The 24,286-nt window shown below is 43.9% G+C and overlaps 1 protein-coding gene and 1 pseudogene across 8 annotated transcripts in view; one reads left to right on the top strand and one right to left on the bottom strand.

Annotated features, from left to right (window-relative positions):
* The window catches only part of FOXN3 (forkhead box N3), a 195,214-nt gene that overhangs the window by 90,136 nt on the left and 80,792 nt on the right, over positions 1–24,286 (bottom strand). For all 7 annotated transcript variants that reach the window (XM_081862924.1, XM_081862922.1, XM_081862923.1 and 4 more), the window contains exon 3: positions 13,980–14,116. In XM_081862924.1, the coding sequence (XP_081719050.1) occupies positions 13,980–14,116 (137 nt within the window). The remainder of the gene's footprint in view (positions 1–13,979; positions 14,117–24,286) is intronic.
* Positions 13,174–24,286, top strand: part of LOC309344327 (lysosomal enzyme trafficking factor pseudogene) — a 31,997-nt pseudogene continuing 20,884 nt past the window's right edge. Inside the window, exon 1 of the transcript XR_014161652.1 lies at positions 13,174–13,416. The product of XR_014161652.1 is annotated as a lysosomal enzyme trafficking factor pseudogene (transcript). The remainder of the gene's footprint in view (positions 13,417–24,286) is intronic.

The following is a 24,286-nucleotide window of genomic DNA, read 5'->3' as shown; positions in this document are numbered from 1 at the left end:
GAAGCTGCGCACGCCTCCTTCGCGCCAGAAATAGCGTTAGCGTTTGCGCACACTCTGGCCCACCGCGGCGTCTGCGGGACTGTGAACAGGCCCAAGCCACAAAAACTTTGCCGACCCCTGTTCTAAACGATCCAATGAAACGATGGAAACTCTCAAGAAGTCCCTGAGGGACAGTGGTGAACTGGATTATACTGAATTAATAAAGGTCAAGTTCAATTCAGACAAGAAGCAGAGGTGCGTATGTGTGTGCTTGGTCTTGGGGTTGGCTGCTCCCCTGGTTCTGGGTGGTGCATAAACCTGAGGCAACTGCTCAACTCAGCATTACTCCAGGAGTCTCAAGGATCAGCCACTAACATTTAGTACCAGCTCTGGCCACTCCAAGGTGATGAAAGCCTGGTCCCCTGACACAAAAGGGGTTTGGTAACCTCAAGGCTGGACATCAGTAATTCGCTCTGTACTTTTGCAGTTTGAAACACAAACACACGTGTCGTTAAGTATTTCATTATTGATCACTGTTGTAAATGGTTTTCTTTCATGCTGAAGGCTGCTCAATAACTTCATTAGTGCAAAAACGGGCTGCCCATTTGATTACAAGCTCCCAAAACATTTTTGAATACATTATTCCCGAATACTAGCTTAACGATACTGGCTTTGTGTGGCAACATGCCCAAAAAACTTGGAAAAAACAGCAACGGTTCCACTATAAATGCAAAAAGTCCCTTAATCTCGACTTCTGTGTACCTTTGGCATTTGAAAAGTATTTAATATATTATTTAATATTGTTATGTAATATAAATATTTAATTGACACATATTTTTGTTTAAATGGGTTTTGTTCATACAGCTAGCTGTGGAAAGCTGCTCTGTAAGCCCATTTGTGTGGTATGAAGGGATACAAACAAAAATAAATAAAATAATAATTCATAGTTGTGCTCTTCATGGGACTAGGATTTTTGGAAAAATAACAGAACTGTTTGTTTCTTCGATACACACACCAGTTACCGTAGTGATGATCTTGGGGGTTGTTCTAAGAATTTCAGTCCCACAGCAACACTTCAAACAAGGAAAATGTCACAGTTAAAATCCATTAACTTTATTGAAGCCAGAAAAACAACATATTTTGACCGGTGCCCTCAACTGAAAAAGCAGGATAAATGTTCTAAAAAGAGAGGGTGTAAATTACACCCACTTTCAAAATTATAACCAATAGTGGAGACTAAATTAGCACCTCGCCCTGTAGGCTTTGAAGCATTTTGCTTATATAGAAAATTATTACAACCACAAGCTGCAAAATATATGTCATCCAACTGAATTTCCAGATGGTGGTCCTTCAGACACTTAAACTATTAACTTACTAGTAAACAGCTTTTCATTCCTTGGTGCTATAAAAAGGAAGCATTAGCAAGTACAATACTGCTCTTTCCAATGCACAAGTGATATTATTCATGTATTCAAAAGCACAGGGTACCTACAGAAGTAAATAAGACCCGTGTTCTTTAGTCAAGAGGTTAGCTTTGTGTGAAATAGGTCCCCCCGCCAGCATATCCTTCTTGTATAGGCAGGGCTGTCTTAAGCATATGTGGCACCGGGGTGCAAAATTTCGCCCAGCGGGGGGTCCCCCCCCCCCCCACCTTCTGGATGGAACTGCTGCAGCTGGAGCTCAGTCGGATGCCGGGTGTTGGCAACAGGGAGAGGATTACAAATCAAATAAAATGGCCGAGCCTATTTCTTGGTCGCCTGCATTCCTCTCCCTGCTCACATGTTGCCCTCCATCTCCAGCAAGGCGCATAAATTTGGGAGGCAGAGAAAGGGAAGGAGGAAAGTGGCAAGACTCTGTGGATGGCTCGCAAAAGCGCATAGGGAGACCCAGAGTGCCCACTCGCTTTGGTCCCATGGGACCTTAAGACTTTGACCACGATGACCGCCATCAGAGGCTGGGCAGGAGGGCGGGGGGTTGGGGTGGAGAGGTGCCTGCAGCAGAAGAGCTGACTGCGGCGCTCTGACAGACGGGTGGGCTCTTCCCCAGACTCAACTCTCGGGCCCCAGACTCTTGGCCTGGCACCCCTAGAGCTTATAGGTAAGACGGCCCGGTGTATAGGAGAGAGGAAGGCAACTTCAGAGGTAGGACCCGAATTTGGCACTTGGAAGCTGACCTGGTCCTTGGGTGTTTCCTGAGGTCATACCACTCAGAAGTTCTGCTACATGCTCTCCTTTAATGCTTTTGCCAGGAAGAAATGCGTCCTTGAGCTATGACATTGCCTCTTACTTGCCCTGATTTGAGGATGAACAGGTAAGGGTGTGTAAACCTCTGACTTCTGCATGCTTCAAATGCTATTATACCACATGGCACCTGGAAGATTGCGCATGAAGGAATGTGTCCTGTAGGCTGAAAAATGTTCCTAGCCCGCGGTGTGCAAGAAGTATGTACACACGCCACATATATATTGTGGTCTTCAGCACTAAAAGTTGTGTCTCCACACATGGCTTTTCAACACAAAATCTGTATCCGTATAGGACATGCATAGGCAAACTCGGCCCTCCAGATGTTTTGGGACTACAACTCCCATCATCCCTAGCTAACAGGACCAGTGGTCAGGGATGATGGGAACTGTAGTCTCAAAACATCTGGAGGGCTGAGTTTGCCTATGCCTCATACAGGATATAATCTTGAGTGAGCTGGCTTTGAGACTCAGCACATGAGCAGCTTAAGGAGCAACTCAGAAGTTTTTAAAAATACTTCTTAGAGGCTGATCAAATCACCAAATTCAGAAGTTGGAGTGGGGGAAAGCATCAAAATGAAACAAAGGCTTTTTATTCCAAACTAAGCTGAAAGAAGAAGAGGAAAAGCAGCCCAGTTAGATTAGTCCAGCATCCTGTCTCCTAAAGTAGGACTTGGGAGATTCCCATTAGTAGGTCTGCCTTCCATACATTTCCACCTAAGCCTATCGAAGACTAGCGGCTGTCACAACATCTTGTGGCAAGGAATTCTGTAAGCTGGCTATACATTTTCTGCCCTTAATCTATTGCCAACCAGTTTCAAATGGATGATTCAGAGTTGAAACATTGGGGGGGGGGGAGAAACATTCCTCTAACCAGAAATCAAACAAACAAACAAACAAACAAACAAACAAACAAACAAATAACTGCAACATGCCTAATTTTCTAAGCGTCTATGTCAAGTCTGCCACCCTGGCTGCCTTTTGCCTACACACACGAAAACAGCCAAATTGAAGAGAACGTCCTCTAACCCCAAGATCATTTTGGTTGATTTGTGGGGTGGGAAGGGGCTAAAGGAAAACACTGCCAAACTCAGCACAGAAAGCCTTTTACAACTATTATTACTGTCTCCATCAAGCCAACCTTTGAGATTTAAGAGCTATGATACGGATATGAGAAAAGATGAATACAGTGCATTTCACCCAAACTATTATGTATTGGCACTTACTTTGATAGCATATATTTTGAATTATGTGGGATGGTGCAAAATGCTGTTTCTTTTTCTGAAAGGAAAGCTACTTTGAAAGATTTTCCCATTTCCTTGTTAAGTGCAAGCATGTTTTCTTTTCTTTCTTTTTTTTACAACCGAAAGAATTTGTTCTGAGGAAAGAAAATGAACGTTGGGACATCAGAAAGTTACAAAGAGAAGTCAGCTAGTGAGTCAATAGCTTTGCTTTAGCTCTGCAAACACTTTTTATAGGAAGGATATACATTCTGTGGGGATACATTACAAACACTGCAAATAGGTGTATTTCCCAGAAGTTAACTTTAAGAAGTGTTGACTTCAGCAATGGCATCAGCTGCTAAGGAAAATGCAATCATATAACTTTGCTTTATTTACAGTGTAAGTTCAGAAGGACAATGTGGGTGGATTTTTGTTCTATTGGTTCAAATTCTAACTAATATGCCTGACCCCTTATGAGGCTTAGGAGAGGTAGCAACACTTAAAAACACCCCCCATCTTCCAGTTCTCACACAATGGATGGCATTCTCTTTCCCCAAGAGATCTGCAGTTATGTATTTTTTTTCCCTATCACGTTGGGGGGTTTTCGTTCCAAGGGCTATTCCTTGCTACTGCTGCTGCTGTGTAACTTTGCTTTGGTTACCTTTAGTAGGTCTCCAAATTTTGGGTGCTGTGTGCTGTTTGTTATGTGTAGAAACCTCTGAATTTGGGTGGCTGGAATGTACAATGTACAATGCTTAATGTACAAAAATCGCACCCATTGTTCCTTTCCACCACCCATATGCAGACACACAGAAGGCTACTCACTAGGGAATGTGCTCCTTAGGCTGTGCTGCCTCTTGTTTAGACCATAGTTTCCCAAATTGGTACCTTCCAAAGGTTAGTGACGACCAGAGTTCTGGATGGGGCTGATGGAAGGTGTAGTCCAAAACATCTGGAGGGCACCAGACTGGGAAAATTCAGTGGTTTGCATCCAATGCTGCATGATTGAAAATCCACATGAACAATGGGACTTTCATATACTCTTTTCCCACACGCCCTCAAATCTGCTCTGAAGGATCCTGCAGCCCTATGGAACTGATTTTAAGGGTATGTGAGGCACTGGAAGGGACAAAGAGGGAGAGGATACAGAGATGTCTGTTGCATGAGCAGAGCTATAGTGTTCAATAGCATCTAGCATGTGGCAGAGTCCTGTGTTCTGATGCTGTCGCTGCTCCAAAATGTCGCAGAGAACTATAATAGAAAACAATGCATGGCAGCTAAGTATTCAGCAGAATGAGCTCTGGAACAGTTGGCGACAAACTTCAATATTTGTTTCTCTGAGAGGTTTGAAAGACACAAACAGTGGGTCAATTTGCCTCCACGGGATCCTGCCAGCAGAGCTGTATAAACCTTGTAATTCCTTCCGTTAATCCAGCCCCCTAGAGGCATCTTAATATTGGGGGAATTAAAAGTTATTCCGCGTGTAGTTTATTAATTTCAGTCACTGAGCTATGGAGCCAAAGGTGTCGGTCTTTCGGAGCTTTGGGGGAGGCGATGGAATGCTGCCATGCAACTTTCCTTTGAAGATAGCATCTGCACACCTAAAACCACAATTTCACTTTGCAACTTCTTACAAAACGCTGACTGGCAAATGGGAGCCTGCTCCTCCTTTGGAGACACTAATTGTTTCTGAAAACTAGTTATACAAGTTTCCAGCACAAGACAATTTGGACAAGCTGAATGTTTCTCCTATATACACACAAAGTTATATAGATAAGCACGTCCATTATTGAAGAACTGACAGCCAGCATTTGGTGAAATTATTTCAGCGTCAAATTGCGTCTTTTAACAGCTTCCCAGAAGCCCCTTTGTGCAACGGCACTAGCATTAGCAATTTCAGTAAACGAGAAATGAAGTGCTTTACCAATCAGGAGGTAATCCAATATCCCAGAATCTTAACTAGAAATTGCTTAAAATGCCAAGGACTGCTCGAGTTTTCCAAACGAGGGAAGGGAAAGTATGACAATTTTATTTTTAACACCTTTCGTAATTTATTCTTTTTATGGCCAGTTAAGGAAAATTCAGGATAGAAATGTTTCAAAAGAAACGAATTGTGCCTTCTTATAGTAAGACTGCCTGTAGCATCTTAAAAGCTGTTGCATTTTCACTGGCATAAACTTGTGTGAACTAGAGTCTGTTTCAGGCATAGGCAAACTCGGCCTTCCAGATGTTTTGGGACTACAACTCTCATCATCCCTATTTAACAGGACCAGTGGTCAGGGATGGAAATTGTAGTCCCAAAACATCTGGAGGGCCGAGCTTGCCTATGCCTGGTCTATTTTCTAGGATACATGATGCAGCTACTTAAATGAGTAGCAGGGAGCAGGGAGCCTGTTTTCAGACACACTCCTTTCTGAGCAACTTGTAAGGGGGCCACATGCGAGTGGTGTGTGGGACCAGAGGCCGGAGCCGGCAGAGCTATGAATGTACATTTTGTCCAGAAGCCAAGTTTCTGCACACACTCACACACCCATTTCCATCCTCCAGCCGGTCAGCAAAAATCATTATCCAAAGTTTAAGGGCACATTCTAGCCAGGCAAAGACATGCAAGAAAGGTATGAAACATGGCTAGTTTGAGGTGTGGTTGGGGAGGGGTGTGTGGCCTGAGGAGAGTACTGAAGGCCGGCGTTTGGTCTCTGGTTCCCCACCTCTGGCAAACAGACAGAAAAGAAGGGGAAGGTAGAAACTGAATATTCAGAGGGACGATAAAACAAACAAACAGCAAGATATAGGTCTAGGTTCACGACCCTAAATTCTAAGCAGCGCAGAAAAGGAGTACAAGATCTAATGAGAGCAGGGCGGGGCTAACACCCACAGCCCCTGGGTTTAATGCTATCTTCCATGCTTTGTTAATTTAACCATCTAAAGTGGGAAAGTTACTTTCAGTGCTGAGAAAGCCACTCCTATAGCTTGTTGATGAGAGAGTATCAGATCCGTTAATCAATTCTAACTCAGACCCTTCCAGACTCCTCTGAGGCGGTTGGATCAGTTACGGAGGGAGGGAGGGAGGAAATACTAATGAAACCCAAGCCTGAAGGAAACCCAGTTCCAACGGTTTTAAACTCATTGGAAATTTTTAATGTGTGACATTTTAATGTATTTTTAATCTTTGTTGGAAGCCGCCCAGAGTGGCTGCGGAAACCCAGCCAGATGGGTGGGGTACAAATAACAAATTATTATTATCATCATCATCATCATCATCATCATTATTATTATTATTAAAGAATGGCATGATTCAAATAAGGAGCTGGCTTAACACAAAGTCAGGCCACTGGCCAATTTAGCAACAGCAAGCCTGACTGGCAGCGACTCTTCCAGGTTATAGCAGAACCTACAGCTTAATGGTAGAGCAGATGTTTTGCACGGAAACGGTCCTGGGTTAACTCTGTGGCATCTCCAGGTAAGGGTAGGAAAGGCAGCCCAATGGTCAGATTCAGTACAAGGCACTGACAAGCTTCCCATGTTCCTAAGATCCTTTTTAATTGTGGATGTCACGGACTGAACCTAGAAACTTACATGTGCAAAGCATGAGCTCTCGTTTCTACCGTTAACTCCACTCAAGGTCACTCCAGCTGTTGGTTGAAATGATCTAAGATTCCTGGTGGATAAGAGGCCTACTGTGGGTGTGAGGAACCTCTGACCTTCCAGATGTTGCTGTACTACAACCTGTATCAGCTACGCAAGCATGGCCAATGGGAATTGTAGTTTGGCAACATCTGGAGGGCCAAACGTTCCCCACAGCTGCCTTGTTGAGTATGACATTCCATTTCCCACAACGGCAAACCAGCTGCTGTTGTTCTCCAGTGACCAGTTATTTCGACTCATACCCCATCCTTTTTCTTGAAAACTTCGTGCAAGGACGCTATTGGCCAAATCCATGGAGGAGGTGGGACATGGAACAACTAACAAAGCATCACCAGAAGATCACCAGGAGGTTCACATGGGAGTAGATAAGCTCAAAAATCTGCCCAATCTAAGCTTGTTAGGGCTTTGAGAAGGTCAAATGCACTTCCTCAAGTTGAGTTTGGGCATCAGCCACTGAAATTCCTTCAGTGCTGGTCTGAAGTAAGATTTGGATTGCTCTGAGTTGAGGGGGAGGGGTTGTTCTGCAATAGTTATTTTTATTATAAATTAAATTGTTGATGATTTTAGTAGCATTTTTTAAATTTTCAAATTACGGTGTTCTGGCTTAATAAATTGGAAACTGCTTTGGTCACCGCGTGACGAAAAGTGGAATATAAGCACCTGAAATAAACACATACATAAATAATTAGTGTATTCACTGCAGGCAGAATTTGGCACCTGGTGATGTTTCTGAGCAGCCTTCAAGTACACCCCAAGGACAGTTCACAGCATTCAAATAAAAAAGCTGAGAAGTTGCCAAGACAGGTATAGCAGACGGCAGTTCCTATAAAGCCTAAAAATGAATTGTCCTTCAGAAACCTCCTCTTCAATCTGATTTCACATGGAAAATTAAGGGGCCAGGCTGCAACGACTCCCAGAGGTGCTTCTCCCAATAACTGACTTAGTTTAGTTAAAAGCATTTGTAAACTGCTTGGTGTTTGTAAATTTTCTTATGTGGTGTGCATTTAAAAACAAAACTATTAAAACAAAAATTCAACCCAAGACCAATTAGCAACAGCATAAAAGCATATTAAAAACAAATAAAATATGCATTCAGGGGATTCAAACGCATAAAATAGAGTCTGACCTTACGGGTGAGGGAAAGTCTGGGCTAAAAAAGAAGTCTTTACAAGATGTCTGATGCAACTGATGGTTGTTGCTTCACATATGGCAGAGGGTAGGGCATTCCATAACACAGGGACAATAACAGAAAACACCTGGTTTGGGGTCCCCGCTGTATGGCATTCAGTGGGGTGCAATGCCATGAACAGAATTTTCCCCAGATAATCTAAGTGGTCTTACAGGTCTATACAGGGGGCAGATGACCTTTCGGTAACCTGGTCCCAAATTGTCAGAGGCACTTTTGGAAACATTATTCAGACTCCTTCCTCCCAATAAATGTTTTAGACTGTAACCCAACCCAAGCATGAGGGATTGCGGTCGCAGGGGTGGGGTGGGGGCGCTGTACATACTTTTATTGCATTTTTATTCCGCCCTTCCTCCAAGGAGCTTAGGGTAACCTCTACAAAGGCGTTCTCCCCCACCCATCATGAAGAAAGAAAAAAAATCCAGAACAGCAAGGGTGTGGAAAGCAGGGTTAGAAATTAGCAGGGCGCCAGATGCTTTTTGCGCCTAAAGATTCTCCATTTGCGAGCACCTAAAAAAGTCTGGGTGCGATTTTTTTGCGCCTGGCTGACACTCAAGGATTACTGGAATGTATGTGATTTGAAGCCTTGAAGTATATGTTAAGGACAATTAATACGTTAAGGAGTTTAACAATAAAGGGTAGAGTGTTTTGAAAACTGAAGTACAGTACCAATATTTTTTACTGTAAACTCCAAATTAAACATGTATTAACAACTTCTGTTAAAACTGTGATACTGTGTCACTTATGTGAATTGCGTAATATCAAAGTAATAAATAGAAAGTGTTGCCAAACTCCACCTCCCAATGGCAACTAGACACACTGTTTTGTCGCCCACAACCCAGGTCCCAGGAGGCAATTGGCTCCTAGCTTTTCTATCCCAGTTTCTAACACTGGTGGAAAGGGGGGAAATTAGTCAAAACCACCATCTCTTCCATTAATGGAGGGCTCCAAAAGCACCTTCTATCCATGGAAGCAGGCCCGTAAGGGGCCAGGGACTGACTACTTTTTTGTTTCAGTTTATAACTTTATTCTAACAAAATTCCCATCCCGATCTTAACACAAGCTCTGCAAACGCCTCCATAGAAGGGCACTGTTGAAATTATGTGGTCCAGTTATCTATATAACATTGGCAACCAATGCTATTTTTCTAGAAAAAGAGGGGGCAGAACTCTCCATGAACACCTCCCTTGTTCTCTTAGAATGGCAATGGCTCCCACCTGAGAGGTGCCGGAACTGAGTTCTGGCTGAAAAAAAGCCTTGGCAACAAATGAGGTGGTAGAGGGAATGTTAATTGATTACAAATTATTCCACGGCGATTTACAAATAACAAAAGCACATCAATAAAATCACAGGGACAAGATTTTGTTATAACCAGGATCACCAGGAGCCCTTCCCATAAGGGAGCTGGGATCTTACCATCTCATCGGGTTCTTAATCACTGTAGTCAACTAGTTCTAAACTAGGCATCCCCAACCTTCGGCCCTCCAGATGTTTTGGACTACAATTCCCATCATCCCTGACCACTGGTCCTGTTAGCTAGGGATCATGGGAGTTGTAGGCCAAAACATCTGGAGGGCCACAGGTTGGGGATGCCTGTTCTAAACAAACAACTACTATGCCAGTAAATGACACCATAGCCAAGCCCTGCAGCAGCTTCATGTGCCGAGTTGGTGTGGATAAAATTCGGACCCATTCATGCACCCTCTTAAATGCCTCTGCCCCTGACAGTTCTCTCCTGCCCTCCCAAACTGTGAGTGCCACTTAGGGTCGAGCTATGCATGGCAGAGATAAGATATTGCTGCTGTTGTTCTGCTGCAGCGTAAGGCTTGGCTTGTACTGTTGTGGCTCTATAAGGTCAGGCTACAAAACATTTAGTTACTTTGGGCCAGAGCAGATTGGTGACTAATTCAGGGAGGGATACAGGAAAAAAACACAAACATCAAAGAGACTATTGTGGAATTTATTGGGGGGGGGGCACGTTTGAGAGGATAAAGCAGATATTAACAACACAATCTTATATATGCCAGGGTAAACAAACCCATATACAGTGGTATCTCAGGTTAAGTACTTAATTCGTTCTGGAGGTCCATTCTTAACCTGAAACTGTTCTTAACCTGAAGGGCCACTTTAGCTAATGGGGCCTCCTGCTGCCACCGCGCCGCCAGAGCACGATTTCTGTTCTCATCCTGAAGCAAAGTTCTTAACCCGAGGTAATATTTCTGGGTTAGCGGAGTCTGTAACCTGAAGCGTATGTAACCTGAAGCGTCTGTAACCCGAGGTACCACTGTACATCTCCATCAGGCTGCAAGACAGAGTAGAGATGGGAACCAGCGCTATTCCATTGCCTCTGCTGATACCAGTTGCCTTTGGGTCCCCCCCTCCAACTACAGTGGTACCTCGGGTTGCATACGCTTCAGGTTACAGAACTTTGCTTCAGGATGAGAACAGAAATCGTGCTCCGGTGGCACGGCAGCAGCAGGAGGCCCCATTAGCTAAAGTGGTGCTTCAGGTTAAGAACAGTTTCAGGTTAAGAACGGACCTCCGGAACGAATTAAGTCCGTAACCTGAGGTACCACTGTATCACCTAGCTGCAGCCATTCCACCCTCAGGCTCCCTAAACCAGAGGTTTTCAACCAGTGTGCCCTGGCACCCTGGGTCCCTCGAATGATGGTCAGGGTGTGCTGTGGGCAACACTGGCCTCTGTCTCTCTTTCCTTCCCTCCCTCCTCTGATACCCTCTTGCGTCTCTGCCTCCCAAAGGCTTGCACAGCTGTTTGTTGCAGCAGCCCTGGCTACAAGTTCCCCAGGCGAATGGTGCCTCTGGGGCTGGCCAGGGGGTGCTTCCCAGGCCCCTATGGGGCAGTGTGAGGAGGCCCCTCTCTTTGGGGTAGGGGGGGCAGCTCAGAGACCAGGAGCGGTAGCTCTGACTGCCCAGAGGACTCCCAAAGAGAGGAGAGGAGGCTGAGGGAACACTCCACAAGGGAAGGTGTTTGGAAAAGGGCAAGGGGGGGGGACATAACTGGGCTCCTGAGCCTCACAGGGTTGCCGCAGAAATAATGTAAGTTGGTCTAGGGAGCCATGGATTCAAAAAGGTTGAAAACCCCTGCCCTAAACTGTTTCCTTCCCAGGTGGTCGTCATAAGAACTAGTGCCCTAACTTGCCTTTTTCCTCCTCCCTCTCCATCCCTTTCCCCTTGTATGTCATGTATTTTAGAATGTAAGCCTGAGCGCAAACCTGCCTATAGAACTCTGGAAACATTTTACAAAAGAGCAGGGCAAAAATGCTTGATCTCACTATTGCTGCTGCTACTAATAACGTCTAGGTGAAGGTAAAGGGACCCCTGACCATTATTAGGTCCAGTTGTGACCGACTCTGGGGTTGTGGCACTCATCTCACTTTATTGGCTGAGGGAGCTGGCGTACAGCTTCCCGGTCATGTGGCCAGCATGACCAAGCCGCTTCTGGCGAACCAGAGCAGCGCACGGAAACGCCGTTTACCTTCCCACCAGAGCGGTACCTATTTATCTACTTGCACATTGACGTGCTTTTGAACTGCTAGGTTGGCAGGAGCAGGGACCGAGCAACGGGAGCTCACCCCGTCGCGGGGATTCGAACTGCCAACCTTCTGATCGGCAAGTCCTAGGCTCTGTGGTTTAACCCATAGCGCCACCCGCGTCTCAACTAATAATTTCTACCAAGGCATAAACCTCATTAAGTTCAGTGGTGGCAAACATGAGATGGCAGCCTTAACCCCCAATATTCAACTTGCTACAGCTAGTATCAATTCCTTAGGCGCAGCTCTTCACCTCCTTCTGTCATCAGTGCTCAATCTCACATTCAGTACACCTTTTAGCAACAGACAACCTGGCAGTGAGAGCTCCCGGTGCTGCTGATCATAGATTAAAACAACAACAACAACAACAACCTGGTAGAGTGTCTCTTATTATTATTATTTTCTTTAATCAGGAGGGTAAAAATGCTGCAAGTCCACTGTAGTTGCTATGTAGGGTTATCCGTTACCAAGGCAACAGCGTATATCTTAGTACTAATGGCCTGTCCTTTTGCCAGGCAACAGCCTTGTGATGCAACTGCACCTGTCTCAGCTATGCGTTGCTATGGAGACGTTCTAGTCGCTATGGTTACCATCACGCTAATCGCCTAGCAAGGGCAGACATACAGCCGTCTCCTGCAAAAGCCCAGCTGTTCCTCCCAATCTCTGCCTGAAGATTGATTGTCTGGGTCATGTGACGGAACGCGCGGATCAACACAGATGCACGAGAACCTCATTAACGTTACCAAAACGAAATTACTTTGCATGTTGCTGGCTTCTAAAAAGCAGGGAAGAAGTGATATAACTTGAGTGGAGGGGGGCAGAAAAGTATTGCACCACCCCCAAAATCCCCATCTAAATACACATTTAAAATTCCTTATCGGCTTTTAACATATATATCTGCAGCCAGGCAGGTGGGTGGGTGTAGCTTAGATCTAATTTGTGCAACAGGTTACACAAGTTTCTAAATTATTATTATTATTTATAAATTTGCCTATTGTTGTGCTACGTGCAGATGTGATTTGATCCTCCGTTTCTAGAAACAAATAATTCGTTTCCCGAATGGTTGTTATGAAAAGCAGGCGGTTTGATACCCCGTAATTATCTCATACTTTCCCCTGAGTAGGACAAACAAGAAACAAACAATCACTGTTCAAGTAGTACTTCCATTTTCCCCCTCCAATGACATTTCAAAGTCACCAGTCCTGGTTCACCTTTTTTACAAGATGAACAGGAGTGAGCTATGGCAACTAGGCATAACCATGAACAGACACACTCGCCTCACAGAGCAGGTAACCACAACAGCAAGGGAAGCTTCCTGTTACCTAGAAGCAAAAGTTTATATAGCTGCCTTGACAAAGCGATCTACCAAGTAGGGAGCTAGGAGGACAAAAAGCACCAGCGACCTGCTTCCAAAGAGGTAAACATCTATTCATGCAAGCAAAGAGGAAAACCCAGCCGGTTTCCTTTCCCTTTTAAAACTCCAGCTATGGCCCTGAGCACAAGCAGCCAGAATGTTTTTCAGAAACATCCAAAGGAGCACTGGAAACTTACAATGACAAACTGCAAATGAACAGGTCGGTTCCTCCAAAACCGGTAAGACATACTGCGGCTCTAACCAACCTTTTTAAGTACCAATAAGTTTAGGGAACTACCATGCTTTCTGCAGTTGCTGTAGTTCTTTATAGCAGGGCAGAAGACAGACTGTGGTCTAATTTCTCTCCACTGGGCCACCAATGAGTTTCCAGCGGGCCACTGAGAGCTAACAGGTTGCTGTGTTTCTTGCAAAAAAAGAGTGAATTAGGTGGGTTTTGGTTTAAGGTGCATCCTGTGCTGTTAAGCGAGATTACATACCTGGGATCGCTTATCACAGTTAGTTGTGCCTTAAAAGATCCCAAATATGCACAAGTCAATTGACTAGAGCTAAATTTACATACCAAGAGTGCATACTTTGGATCTTTCAACAGTTAAAGTACAACTAATTTGTGATAAGCGCAGTAATCGCCTTTGCTAGCCCATCAAGCAGAGGCATTCTAGTAAAAGCTAGACTACATAATGTTGTTAGCAGCCCTCCCCGATTTCTAGACCTTGACTGATCCAGTATTTGAGACAAGACAAAAGCAACTGCCCATGTTAAAATTATATTCAAGTTTTCTTACCTTTGATATGCCTGAGGAGACGCTGGAGGGGTGCTGAACACATGCGAATATGGGTGATAGGGGGTCTTTTTCAAAGCCTGGATAAGATTTTGTCTATATTCTGGGTCTATACACCATAAAGACCCTTTCCCAATACTCTGCAAAGGAGGATAAAAAAAATATCATTTTAAATGACGTAAGTGTATCTCTAAGTTTTTCAGAAAACCGAGAATATTCCTTCCTGCTTATGAAGAACAACAGATCTCATTTTTCTGCTACAAATGCTAGTTTAGGTGCAGCTGTATTTCAGTTTTGATGTTTAGAAGGAATTGGGGCAGTCTGATATTGTATGTAAACTGTGAAAATAGCTACTACTGTGCTCTGTTCAGCAGTTTTCTGGAAATTATCTCTCCCTCTCTGTCAATGCAGCACACATACCACATATTGAAATATCATAATTATTCTTCACAGCCAAGTTGGAAGATAAATAAGCTTCGCAGACAAGAAACTAAAACTGTTATTCTCCTCTAGGTCTTGTAAAAGAAACTTGGAGGAAGGTGGGCTTAAGCTCCCTAAGCAACTTTTTTTAAAAAACTAAGTGTTCCTAATACCAGAAAGCATGGGTGCCACCTTACCACAAAAAACTTAATCCCTCAACTCCACCTACTATGTCTGGTTCACACCAAGCGTAATAATTAAAATAAATCTGAATATATGAAGCCTAGGTTTCTGTTTGGGAGATCTAGAATTTCAGTTTTAGCCTGAGAGAATTGTAATCAGTTTAGCTCGCCTGCAACAGGTAAGGCTTAAACAAAATTTACTAGTTATTTTCAAGTTCAGAGGATTCCACTTCTATTCCCTTGCAACTGGTAATTATGGGTGGCATTCAACCAACTTGTCCTTGTCAGTGAAAGCAGAACTTGGGAGCAGAATTACATGTGGAAGAGGGCAGGGAGGGGAAATTCTGTTGTGCAAGGGGAAGTTCTTGCACTAACAGAAAAAATGCACTCTCAAGTGGCAGAAACAACATTGATTCAGGAACCAAGCACAGTGGGTTGTATCCCATGAAGTCCGCCTCCTGTTAGCGTAAGGACTTTTGCTTGCACAACGGGGTCTGTTCTCATTCCCCTAATCTTCTCTGATCAAAAAAATACCAGGATGGACAACACATCCTATCCCCATTTATTACACTACTGGGAATGTGCCACTGTTATTAGAAGGAATTACGACTTTTCAGGGACTCCCAGATCAGGTCAGTCAGGAAGGTTTGCGTAGGGAATGTTTCCCTTCCATCCCCAAATCAATTACAATTCATACAGATGACTCTATCTTACTTTGGCAAGGCAACCATCCAAGCATTCCACTACGGGTAATGGCTGAGGGCATCGCTAATAAACCTATGATCAAAATCAGTACTTAAAGAGCACCACTTTACTACAAGTAAACTAGAGTGAAACTAGAATAACCTGAAATGATGGGCTGTGCACTCAATAGCCATGTGAACTAGCAATGAGTAAATCTTAGCCGTTTTTCTTAAAGTTCACAAGTAAGAGATACTACAGCCATTCTTTTTTGTGATATCATACAAGGAATATAGCTGGTGAAAATTCCAAGACGCATCCAGGGTAGAAGAAACAGATGTGATTTGGTGAGGAGAAACACCTAGAATGCTACAGTAGCCTGGTTTCTTGTACAGCTTCAGCAGCCTGTCTATTAAATATTTGGCATGACAGTTAACACAGAAATATAGCAGGCAACTGGGGTAGGTTTTGCTATGTCAGGAGGATTGATAAAAGGCTCCCAAAGCAGCTTACAAATAACCACAAGGCAATGCAGTGCAATGCAATACAACACAATAAAGTCAAGTCAGTCTGTGTCCCCTGGCTTACAATAAAAAGACACGACAGAAAAGGAAAATGGATTGAGAAGGAGGAAAGAAGTGAACCTGGGTTCACATCTAGTTACAAGTTGTTCTAATGACCATTATGGATGGGAATATTCAGGAGAGGAGGCAGTATTAAAGCTTCTCAGAACCACTAATAAAAGCACAGATTTAAAAAGTATTTTAAAGGAATTTAAAGTAACACACACACATACATACATACATATATACATACACATAGGTAGGAGGCTTACATTAAAAAGGGAAAGCAAAACAACTTACAGTCATACCTCGGGCTGCGAACATGATCCGTGCAGGAGGCACGTTCGCAACCCGCAGTGCCGCGTATGCGTGTGACGCGATTTGGCGCTTCTGCGCATGCACCTGATGTCATTTTTGCGCTTCCGCGCATGCACCAAAACTCGGAAGTAACCCGTTCCAGTACTTCCGAGTTTGGCGTGGTCCACAACCCGAAAACGTGCAACCCGCGCCATTCGTAACCTGAAGGTATGACTGTATAGCCATTTTAAATATATATATATATATATAGAGAGAGAGAGAGAGAGAGAGAGAGATTTTATTTAAATGAACAATAAGGTTTTAATGATAAAGGGATCTAAGATTCCAAAAGAAATAAGCTCAGTGAGGAGCACCTTACAATGGTAGGAAAGGCCCTTGTTTAAAAAGGAAGCTAACAAGATGAAAAATTAATTCACAGCCTTTTTGGGTCTCTGTACTTACATGGAGAAAAATCCTAATCACTTTCAACTGAGTAAATTATTAGGGGTTCACTAAGAGGATGAGATGGCGTGCTCTGGTCCATGGGGTCACAAAGAGTCGGACACGACTAAACGACTAAACAACAAAACAACAACGAAAGGATGAGAAAACAGAGAGTTTCTTAAAGGTGAAATATTGAAGGCACAAAGACAGATAATTCTAACAAGAAATAAAACTCTGAAGCATCTAAAGATGGCTGCATAAGGAGCTTGAGGATGAGCCAAAATTTAAAAAAAGAGCACGTATAAGAAATGGGGGGGGAGAGAATGGGAAATCATGAAGGAAGAGTATGCATGAGTATCCATTAGTTGCAGGAAGAAAGTCAGGTGGGCCAAAGCTCAGAATGAGCTCAGGTTCACAAGAGAGGTTAATAATAATAATAATAATAATAATAATAATAATAATAATAGGTTTCTTCTGCTATGTTTGAATCAAGAGGAAGGCAAGCAAGTAGTAGGTCCTCTGCAGGGGAAAGATAGAGAGAGAGAGAAGAGAGAACTGCTCAACACCTACTTTGCCTCTGTCTTCACTCAAAAGGAAAGCAGTGCTCTACCTGGTGATAACAGAATAAATTATACAAGGAGGGAGCTGCAGCCCAAGACAGAAAAAGAGGTAGTAAGTGAACAGCTGGTTACTTTAAATGAATTCAAATCTCCAGGGCCTGATGAGTTGCACCCAAGGGTACTACTAAAGGAGTCTCTTTGAGAATTCTTGAGGAACAGATAAGGTCCTTGTGGACTGGAGGTGAACAAATGTTTTTCCCATCTTCAAAAAGGGCTAAAAAGAAGACCCAGGTTGACATCAGTACCAGGAAAGGTCCTAGAACAGATAATTCAACAGTTGGTCTGTGAGCACTTAGAAAAGGATGCTGTAATTAGTAGGACCCAACGTGGGTTTCTCTAAAACAGAGCTTTCCAAACATTTCATGTTGGTGACACACTTTTTAGACTTGCATCATTTCGTGACACAGTAATTTAGTTTTGCTCGCAAACTGAAGGTTAACCCAACCCCTTTCCAACATTTTGCATGATACTCCACCACAATTTGAAAACCATAAGTCAACAGCATCTATGATAAAGAGTGAGGAAATGGGTGGGAAGGAAGAGCCCTTTGATTACATTTGTCTCCAAGGCAACAAGTAGTGCCTATGGAGTGGATCAAGAGCTCCAGGATGACTTTTGCAACACAACGTTTCAAACTCCTCAAGCACAACACTGCAAGCCTTGCTACAGTCATTCATCCATTTGCTTTACTTGTCCTTCAATGATTAATGAAAGAAAACTGGTGCTGGTTGTTTTCTCGGTCACAGCTCCAAACTCACAAATAGCCACAGAAACATTTACTGGTCCACGTGTTTGAACTTACTTAGTTGCCTGCATCCATTTTTTCTGATTCTCTCATCTGATTTTTCTGATTCTCTCATCTGAAGCAATCCCTCTTTGAAGGGAACTCTGGGTATTGGGGCTCTGTGAGGGAGATAGGGGGTCTCTTAACAAATTACAACTCCAACCATTCTTTGGGGGAAGCCGGGACTCTTAAAGTGGTATCATAGGTATCATAGTCCTCAAGGTATCAGGCTGACAGAAGGCCTGATGAAGCTCTACTACCTGAGATGATTTGCCAAGCAGAAATGTCAGGGACTGAACCTGGGCCTTCCACATTCACATATTTCTTTTACTGCTGAGCTACAAATTCCTTGGTACTACACCTTTGCTTGGTCCCAGAAATGGCCGAACAATTTTGGGGAGCTTGCAACTCCACCAAAGTCAACTGAAACTTGAAATTCAATGTGGTATGATGGTTAAGACTGTAGGATAAGGTAAAATCCGAATCATTCATGAAACCCTCTTGGGTCAGTCCCTATGTCTTGGCCTAACCCACCTCACAGGGTTGTTACAACCATGTATTTGTCTGGGGTATACCTTGTACACCACCTTAAGCTCCTTAGAAAAGTGGTGGATTATAGTGATAAATAAATATATCTATTATGGTCAAGTTCCAATATTTTTATGTGAATTTTTTTTTAGCATGTTTCCTGATCAAAGCACAAATCACAGAATAGTAAGTGACTTTTTAATTAATTTATTTTTTTTACAGCAAGTTACCTGAAAGGTATATCCTCACAGATACAAGAGGGGAAGATTAAATTGCGGATTCAAATTTTGTGCACAGTACACACTCATAATCCATATGGAGCTGAACACAGACAGGTTATTGAATTAAGGACTAAGCTACTGTATTTGTTCCTGCACTGCAGGGGGTTGGACTAGATGACTCTTCATGGTCCCTACAATCCTATGATTCTATTGGGACCTTAACAGACAGCCCTATACAGTATTTTTGCGCTATAAGACACACCAGACCAAAAGACGCTCCTAGTTTTTGGAAGCGGAAAACAAGAAAAAAAATATTCTGAATCCCAGAAGCCAGGACAGCCAGCAGGATCGCAGCGCAGCAATCCCGCTGGCTGTCCAGGCTCACGGGGAAGCCCCGAAGAGCCACACACATGCTCCAAGCGGCTCTTTAAAGGGAGCGCTTAGCAGAGCTTCCCGCCTGCATTCGCTCCATAAGACGCACACACATTTCCCATTACTTTTTAGGAGGGGGAAAGTGTGTCTTCTAGAGCGAAAAATACGGTAGGTAACCAAGATCAATTTGAAAGTACCAGCTCTGTGTCAGAGTTGAGCATCTGTTGGGAACAAGAGGAAGGAGAGGCTACTGGATTCAGTCCTCCTCCACAAACAGGCATTGGAACTGCATTAGCAGCCCACAAACAGCCACGGGTTTCTGTGCACAATGCGCTCTGCGCAAGGTCCCTCCCCCTTTTAGCCCTGCACAGCATTCTTTAAGACGAGCAGAGTGTACCCAGCAGGGTGACCAAGCATGCAAACTGGGCTGATTAACCTAAGACTGGCAGGAGGCAGCTGAATAATCCTAAGTAGCAAAATCATGCAAGAAAAAAGAAATATGCAAGAAAATGTAAATTTATGGTCAGTTGGCATAATGTAGACAAATTATATGACCAAGAATTGGGTCAGAATTTCTGTCGCTTGGGATCAGAACTGTATTTTCTTTTTAACACATGGGCAAGAACACATAGCCCTGGTACAGAATGTTTAGGACCACGATGCTAAGTTCAGATCTGCCTGAAGTTTTCCCTTAAACAATGAATCACCCTCAGCTGTGCCAGAAGATTATTATTACTAATTGCACTTATCACCCACCCAACTCAAGATGGTATGACCTCACAACAATCCTGCAAGGAAGTTTAGGACAAGAGATAGTGACTGGCCCAAACTTCATGGGTGAGTGGGGGATTTGAATCTGTGTCTTGCCAGTTGTAGCCCAACCTGTTGACCACTACAGTATCTCCTTCTCTGATTGGACAGGAACTGGCCATGCCTTAAGTAGAACAGGGCTTCAGACCCATATACTGTTTCCAGCATGATTTGGGACCGATGGTACATATCTGCTTTAGCATGTAGGAATATTATGCGAGTCCTGGAGATGTTCAGGAGATAGAAGGGCAACAATAGTTTGGTTTTATTCACTGAGAATCAAACAAAAGCATCAAATTGCAGAAAGACAGGTTAAGGCTGTGATGCTAAGCACACTGCTGGCGCTGTGGGTTAAACCACAGAACCTAGGATTTGCTGATCAGAAGGTCGCCGGTTCGAATCCCCACGACGGGGTGAGCTCCTGTTGCTCGGTCCCTGCTCCTGCCAACCTAGCTGTTCGAAAACACGTCAAAGTGCAAGTAGATAAATAGGTACAACTCTGGCGGGAAGGTAAACGGCGTTTCCGTGCGCTGCTCTGGTTCGCCAGAAGCGGCTTAGTCATGCTGGCCACATGACCTGGAAGCTGTATGCCGGCTCCCTTGGCCAATAAAGCAAGATGAGCGCCGCAACCCCAGAGTCGGTCACAACTGGACCTAATGGTCAGGGGTCCCTTTACCTTTTAAAAACATATTTAGCATCAGGCAGTATCTTTTAGGATGTGCATCCTAACAATGGGTTCCACTTCAGATGGCAATAGCAAAATAATTTTGATGGGATCCTCAGTGCCACACACCCCTGCCCCCCAAAAGATGCCGAAACAGACAAAAGTGATCAGCCCCATGGAATATGATGTTTAAGCACAAAGTCACATATTGTTTCCTCTGTGGCTCTGCCAAATCCTCTTGGTATTACAGCTCCACATTATGCCTTTGCTACTTGAAATTTAGAGCTGGCAACCTCAAGAAGCTTGGCACCTTAACTACGTTTCTCTCGCCAGTTTGCATATGCTCAGAGAAATAATATTACAAATGTGAAATGCCCAGATGGTGAATTTAAGACAGGGGGGGGGGAAATATTTTGCTACGATATATCAACCCCTCCTCATCACCCCCCTTGCCCCGGTCTCTCAAATCTTTAAAAAGTTTTAGCTGAATCCCAAGGCCCTAAAAGCTGCTTCACATACCCCCCCCTATATATATATATATATATATATATATATGCTTTCGTAGATTTTCACGGGTACAGGAATGCAGGTTTTGGTGTCCTCGGGTGTCTTCCCGTGTAAAAGTTGGGGTGTCTAGGCGACGTTTCGACGAGGTCTCACTCGTCATCTTCAGGCTGGTGCTTTCGGCTTCTTGTTACTGGAACAGAGCAGGATCTCAGTGTTTGAGTTCCTATAAATACTGTAGAGGGGGTGTGGTGTATAGCCTCCAATGTTCTGGGCAGAGAGGAAGTTCCCAGGCTAGTGTGCCTTTTCTTCTTTTGTTCCTTAATTACTTGAGAGATATCTTGAGTGATTTCTTGAGTGATATCCTGAGTACCACTTAGGTGGGTCATTAGGTGTGGATTAGTTGTTAAAGTCTTTGTGTCTTGACCTCTTGAACTTTGTGAAGAGTTTTCCTGAGAAGATGGCTGTACTGTACTTAGTTGTGCTCTGGCTTGGCTTCGTGTATAGGGGCGAGCTGTGGTTTTGTGGCTTGTGTCAGCCAGATCTGTGTAGGGATTGCAGGGGGGTGCAGCATCCGGAGGTGCCACCATGGATTGGCTACTGGATGGTGTCTGTAATTCATCTGTGGAGAGGGTCTGGGTTTGGGTCTGGTGTGGTTGATTGGTGTTGGCGTTCTGTGTGCCTCTGGATCTGGTGTCAGTTTTTGTGGGGAGGGCTAATTTCCAGATGTCTGGCAAGCGGGATGTGTCGTCACGCTTGTTCATGTTGTGAGGGTGTTTCTCTATCTCGATGGCTTCCATGGAATTATTCCATGGATTATTCCATGATTATTCCCTGATTATTCCATGGAAGCCATCGAGATAGAGAAACACCCTCACAACATGAACAAGCGTGACGACACATCCCGCTTGCCAGACATCTGGAAATTAGCCCTCCCCACAAAAACTGACACCAGATCCAGAGGCACACAGAACGCCAACACCAATCAACCACACCAGACCCAAACCCAGACCCTCTCCACAGATGAATTACAGACACCATCCAGTAGCCAATCCATGGTGGCACCTCCGGATGCTGCACCCCCCTGCAATCCCTACACAGATCTGGCTGACACAAGCCACAAAACCACAGCTCGCCCCTATACACGAAGCCAAGCCAGAGCACAACTAAGTACAGTACAGCCATCTTCTCAGGAAAACTCTTCACAAAGTTCAAGAGGTCAAGACACAAAGACTTTAACAACTAATCCACACCTAATGACCCACCTAAGTGGTACTCAGGATATCACTCAAGAAATCACTCAAGATATCTCTCAAGTAATTAAGGAACAAAAGAAGAAAAGGCACACTAGCCTGGGAACTTCCTCTCTGCCCAGAACATTGGAGGCTATACACCACACCCCCTCTACAGTATTTATAGGAACTCAAACACTGAGATCCTGCTCTGTTCCAGTAACAAGAAGCCGAAAGCACCAGCCTGAAGATGACAAGTGAGACCTCGTCGAAACGTCGCCTAGACACCCCAACTTTTACACGGGAAGACACCCGAGGACACCAAAACCTGCATATATATATATATATATATATATATGTATGTATAAGTTTCAAACCAGTATTGTGTATGCTGCAGAACAACGTTAGGGAGCTTTAGAGCTCATTGTGGCTCCCAGCAGTATCTTTCAACAATGTAGGGAAGGTGCACTTGAAAATATGTGAGCTTCAAAACATCAGTTTTATCAAACACATAATGCCAGTTGCCCACAGCTTTCCCCCCCCTTTTTTTTGAGAGAGAGAGTGGGGTCCACCTTTAACCCCAACCTCCTACAATCATGGAATTTACTGTCTATTTTTTTAACCATTTAAAATATTTTTATCTCGCTATCTCATTACAATCATTGTTCAAAGTGGCCACTAAGATCAAATGATGTAAAAAAAAAACAGTTGGGGGGTTGGGTTGGGGGGTTGGGGGGTTGGGCAGGGGAAGCCAGCTTTCAGAAAGAAATCAAGAGCAGCAAAACCCCATCTGCAGAAAAGCAGGCCTACGAGAGCATTCTCCATCAGACCCTACGGCCTGGGTCGTATGACACAGAAAGACAAACAACTGGTCCCTTTTAATCCTGAGCCATGCTGAGCTAAACCAAGGTTTGGGCTGAGCATGTTATTCGAACCCAGGCTTGTGGCTAAGCTCTCCTCCCTAACTACAAGGGGGTCACAGTTACTCATAGTTTAGCTTGCCATGTCATGCGAACCAGCCCACTGTAGAACAATGATATCCTTCTACTTCTCTCAACACCACCATTTTTCTGCATTACCTCCCCCACCTTACCTTTGTCCCCCAAAAAGGGGGGGGGGACAAAAGAAAATGATTGGATTCTAGGTGCAATTTAATTTAGGTTGGTCCATGTCCCAGTCTGGCACACCCAACACAGCAGCTGAAGAACTGAAAGCAAACCTAAAGTCCAACAGTCACAAACTCATTCAGCGCTCCTTCTCCAAAACCTATACAATTGAGTTGAAGCAATAAAGGCATGTCATATTGGTGTGGACAACCGCACACAGGGGTTAGTTTGTGCCAGATTTTCACCTACTCCAGAATCTAGTTTTTACTACTACATCCAGGAGTAATAGCTGATAAGTCAATTTCCTCTGCCAAACTTTACCTGCTTCCAAAATATTTTTTAATCAAATGCTTAACTTGCTTCTCTGTCTCTCTCTCATAAACACACAGTATTTTCACGTCAAGCAATAGTAAGTATGCACATCTATTTCAAGCAAATTTAAAGAGTGTGTGCACATTAGGGTCAATGGTATAACTTCCCTATACAAATTTAACTATATCTGAAAGGCCACAAACAAATTTTGTATCAGCCTTCCTCCATTCTGTGTGTTCCAGATGTTTTGGGCTATGACTCCTATCATCTATGGCCACTGGCTTTGCTGGCTAGAACTGATGGAAGTTGTAGACCAGCTGGAGGGCTCCTGGTCTACCTGCTCCATCCTAAGCAAACTCTATGCTGATATAAAGCTCAACCCTACTTACAGAACTGTGTTTTATATTGGCTCCTAAGGCATTAAAAAATCACCCCAAACTAGCTGATATTCCTACTTCTTAATTCAATGCATGCTCCACCCGCCATCTCCAGCGCTCCATGTCATAATGCCCTACAAGGAGGCATGAACTTCTGATTATCTGCATGTTGTAGATATTGTCTCACAAGCCA

Source organism: Podarcis erhardii, assembly GCF_964252035.2.
Source record: "Podarcis erhardii genome assembly, chromosome: 1".
Lineage (NCBI taxonomy): Eukaryota > Metazoa > Chordata > Lepidosauria > Squamata > Lacertidae > Podarcis > Podarcis erhardii.
Note: the sequence above shows the minus strand (reverse complement) of the source record. Positions and strands in the feature narration are given on the sequence as shown.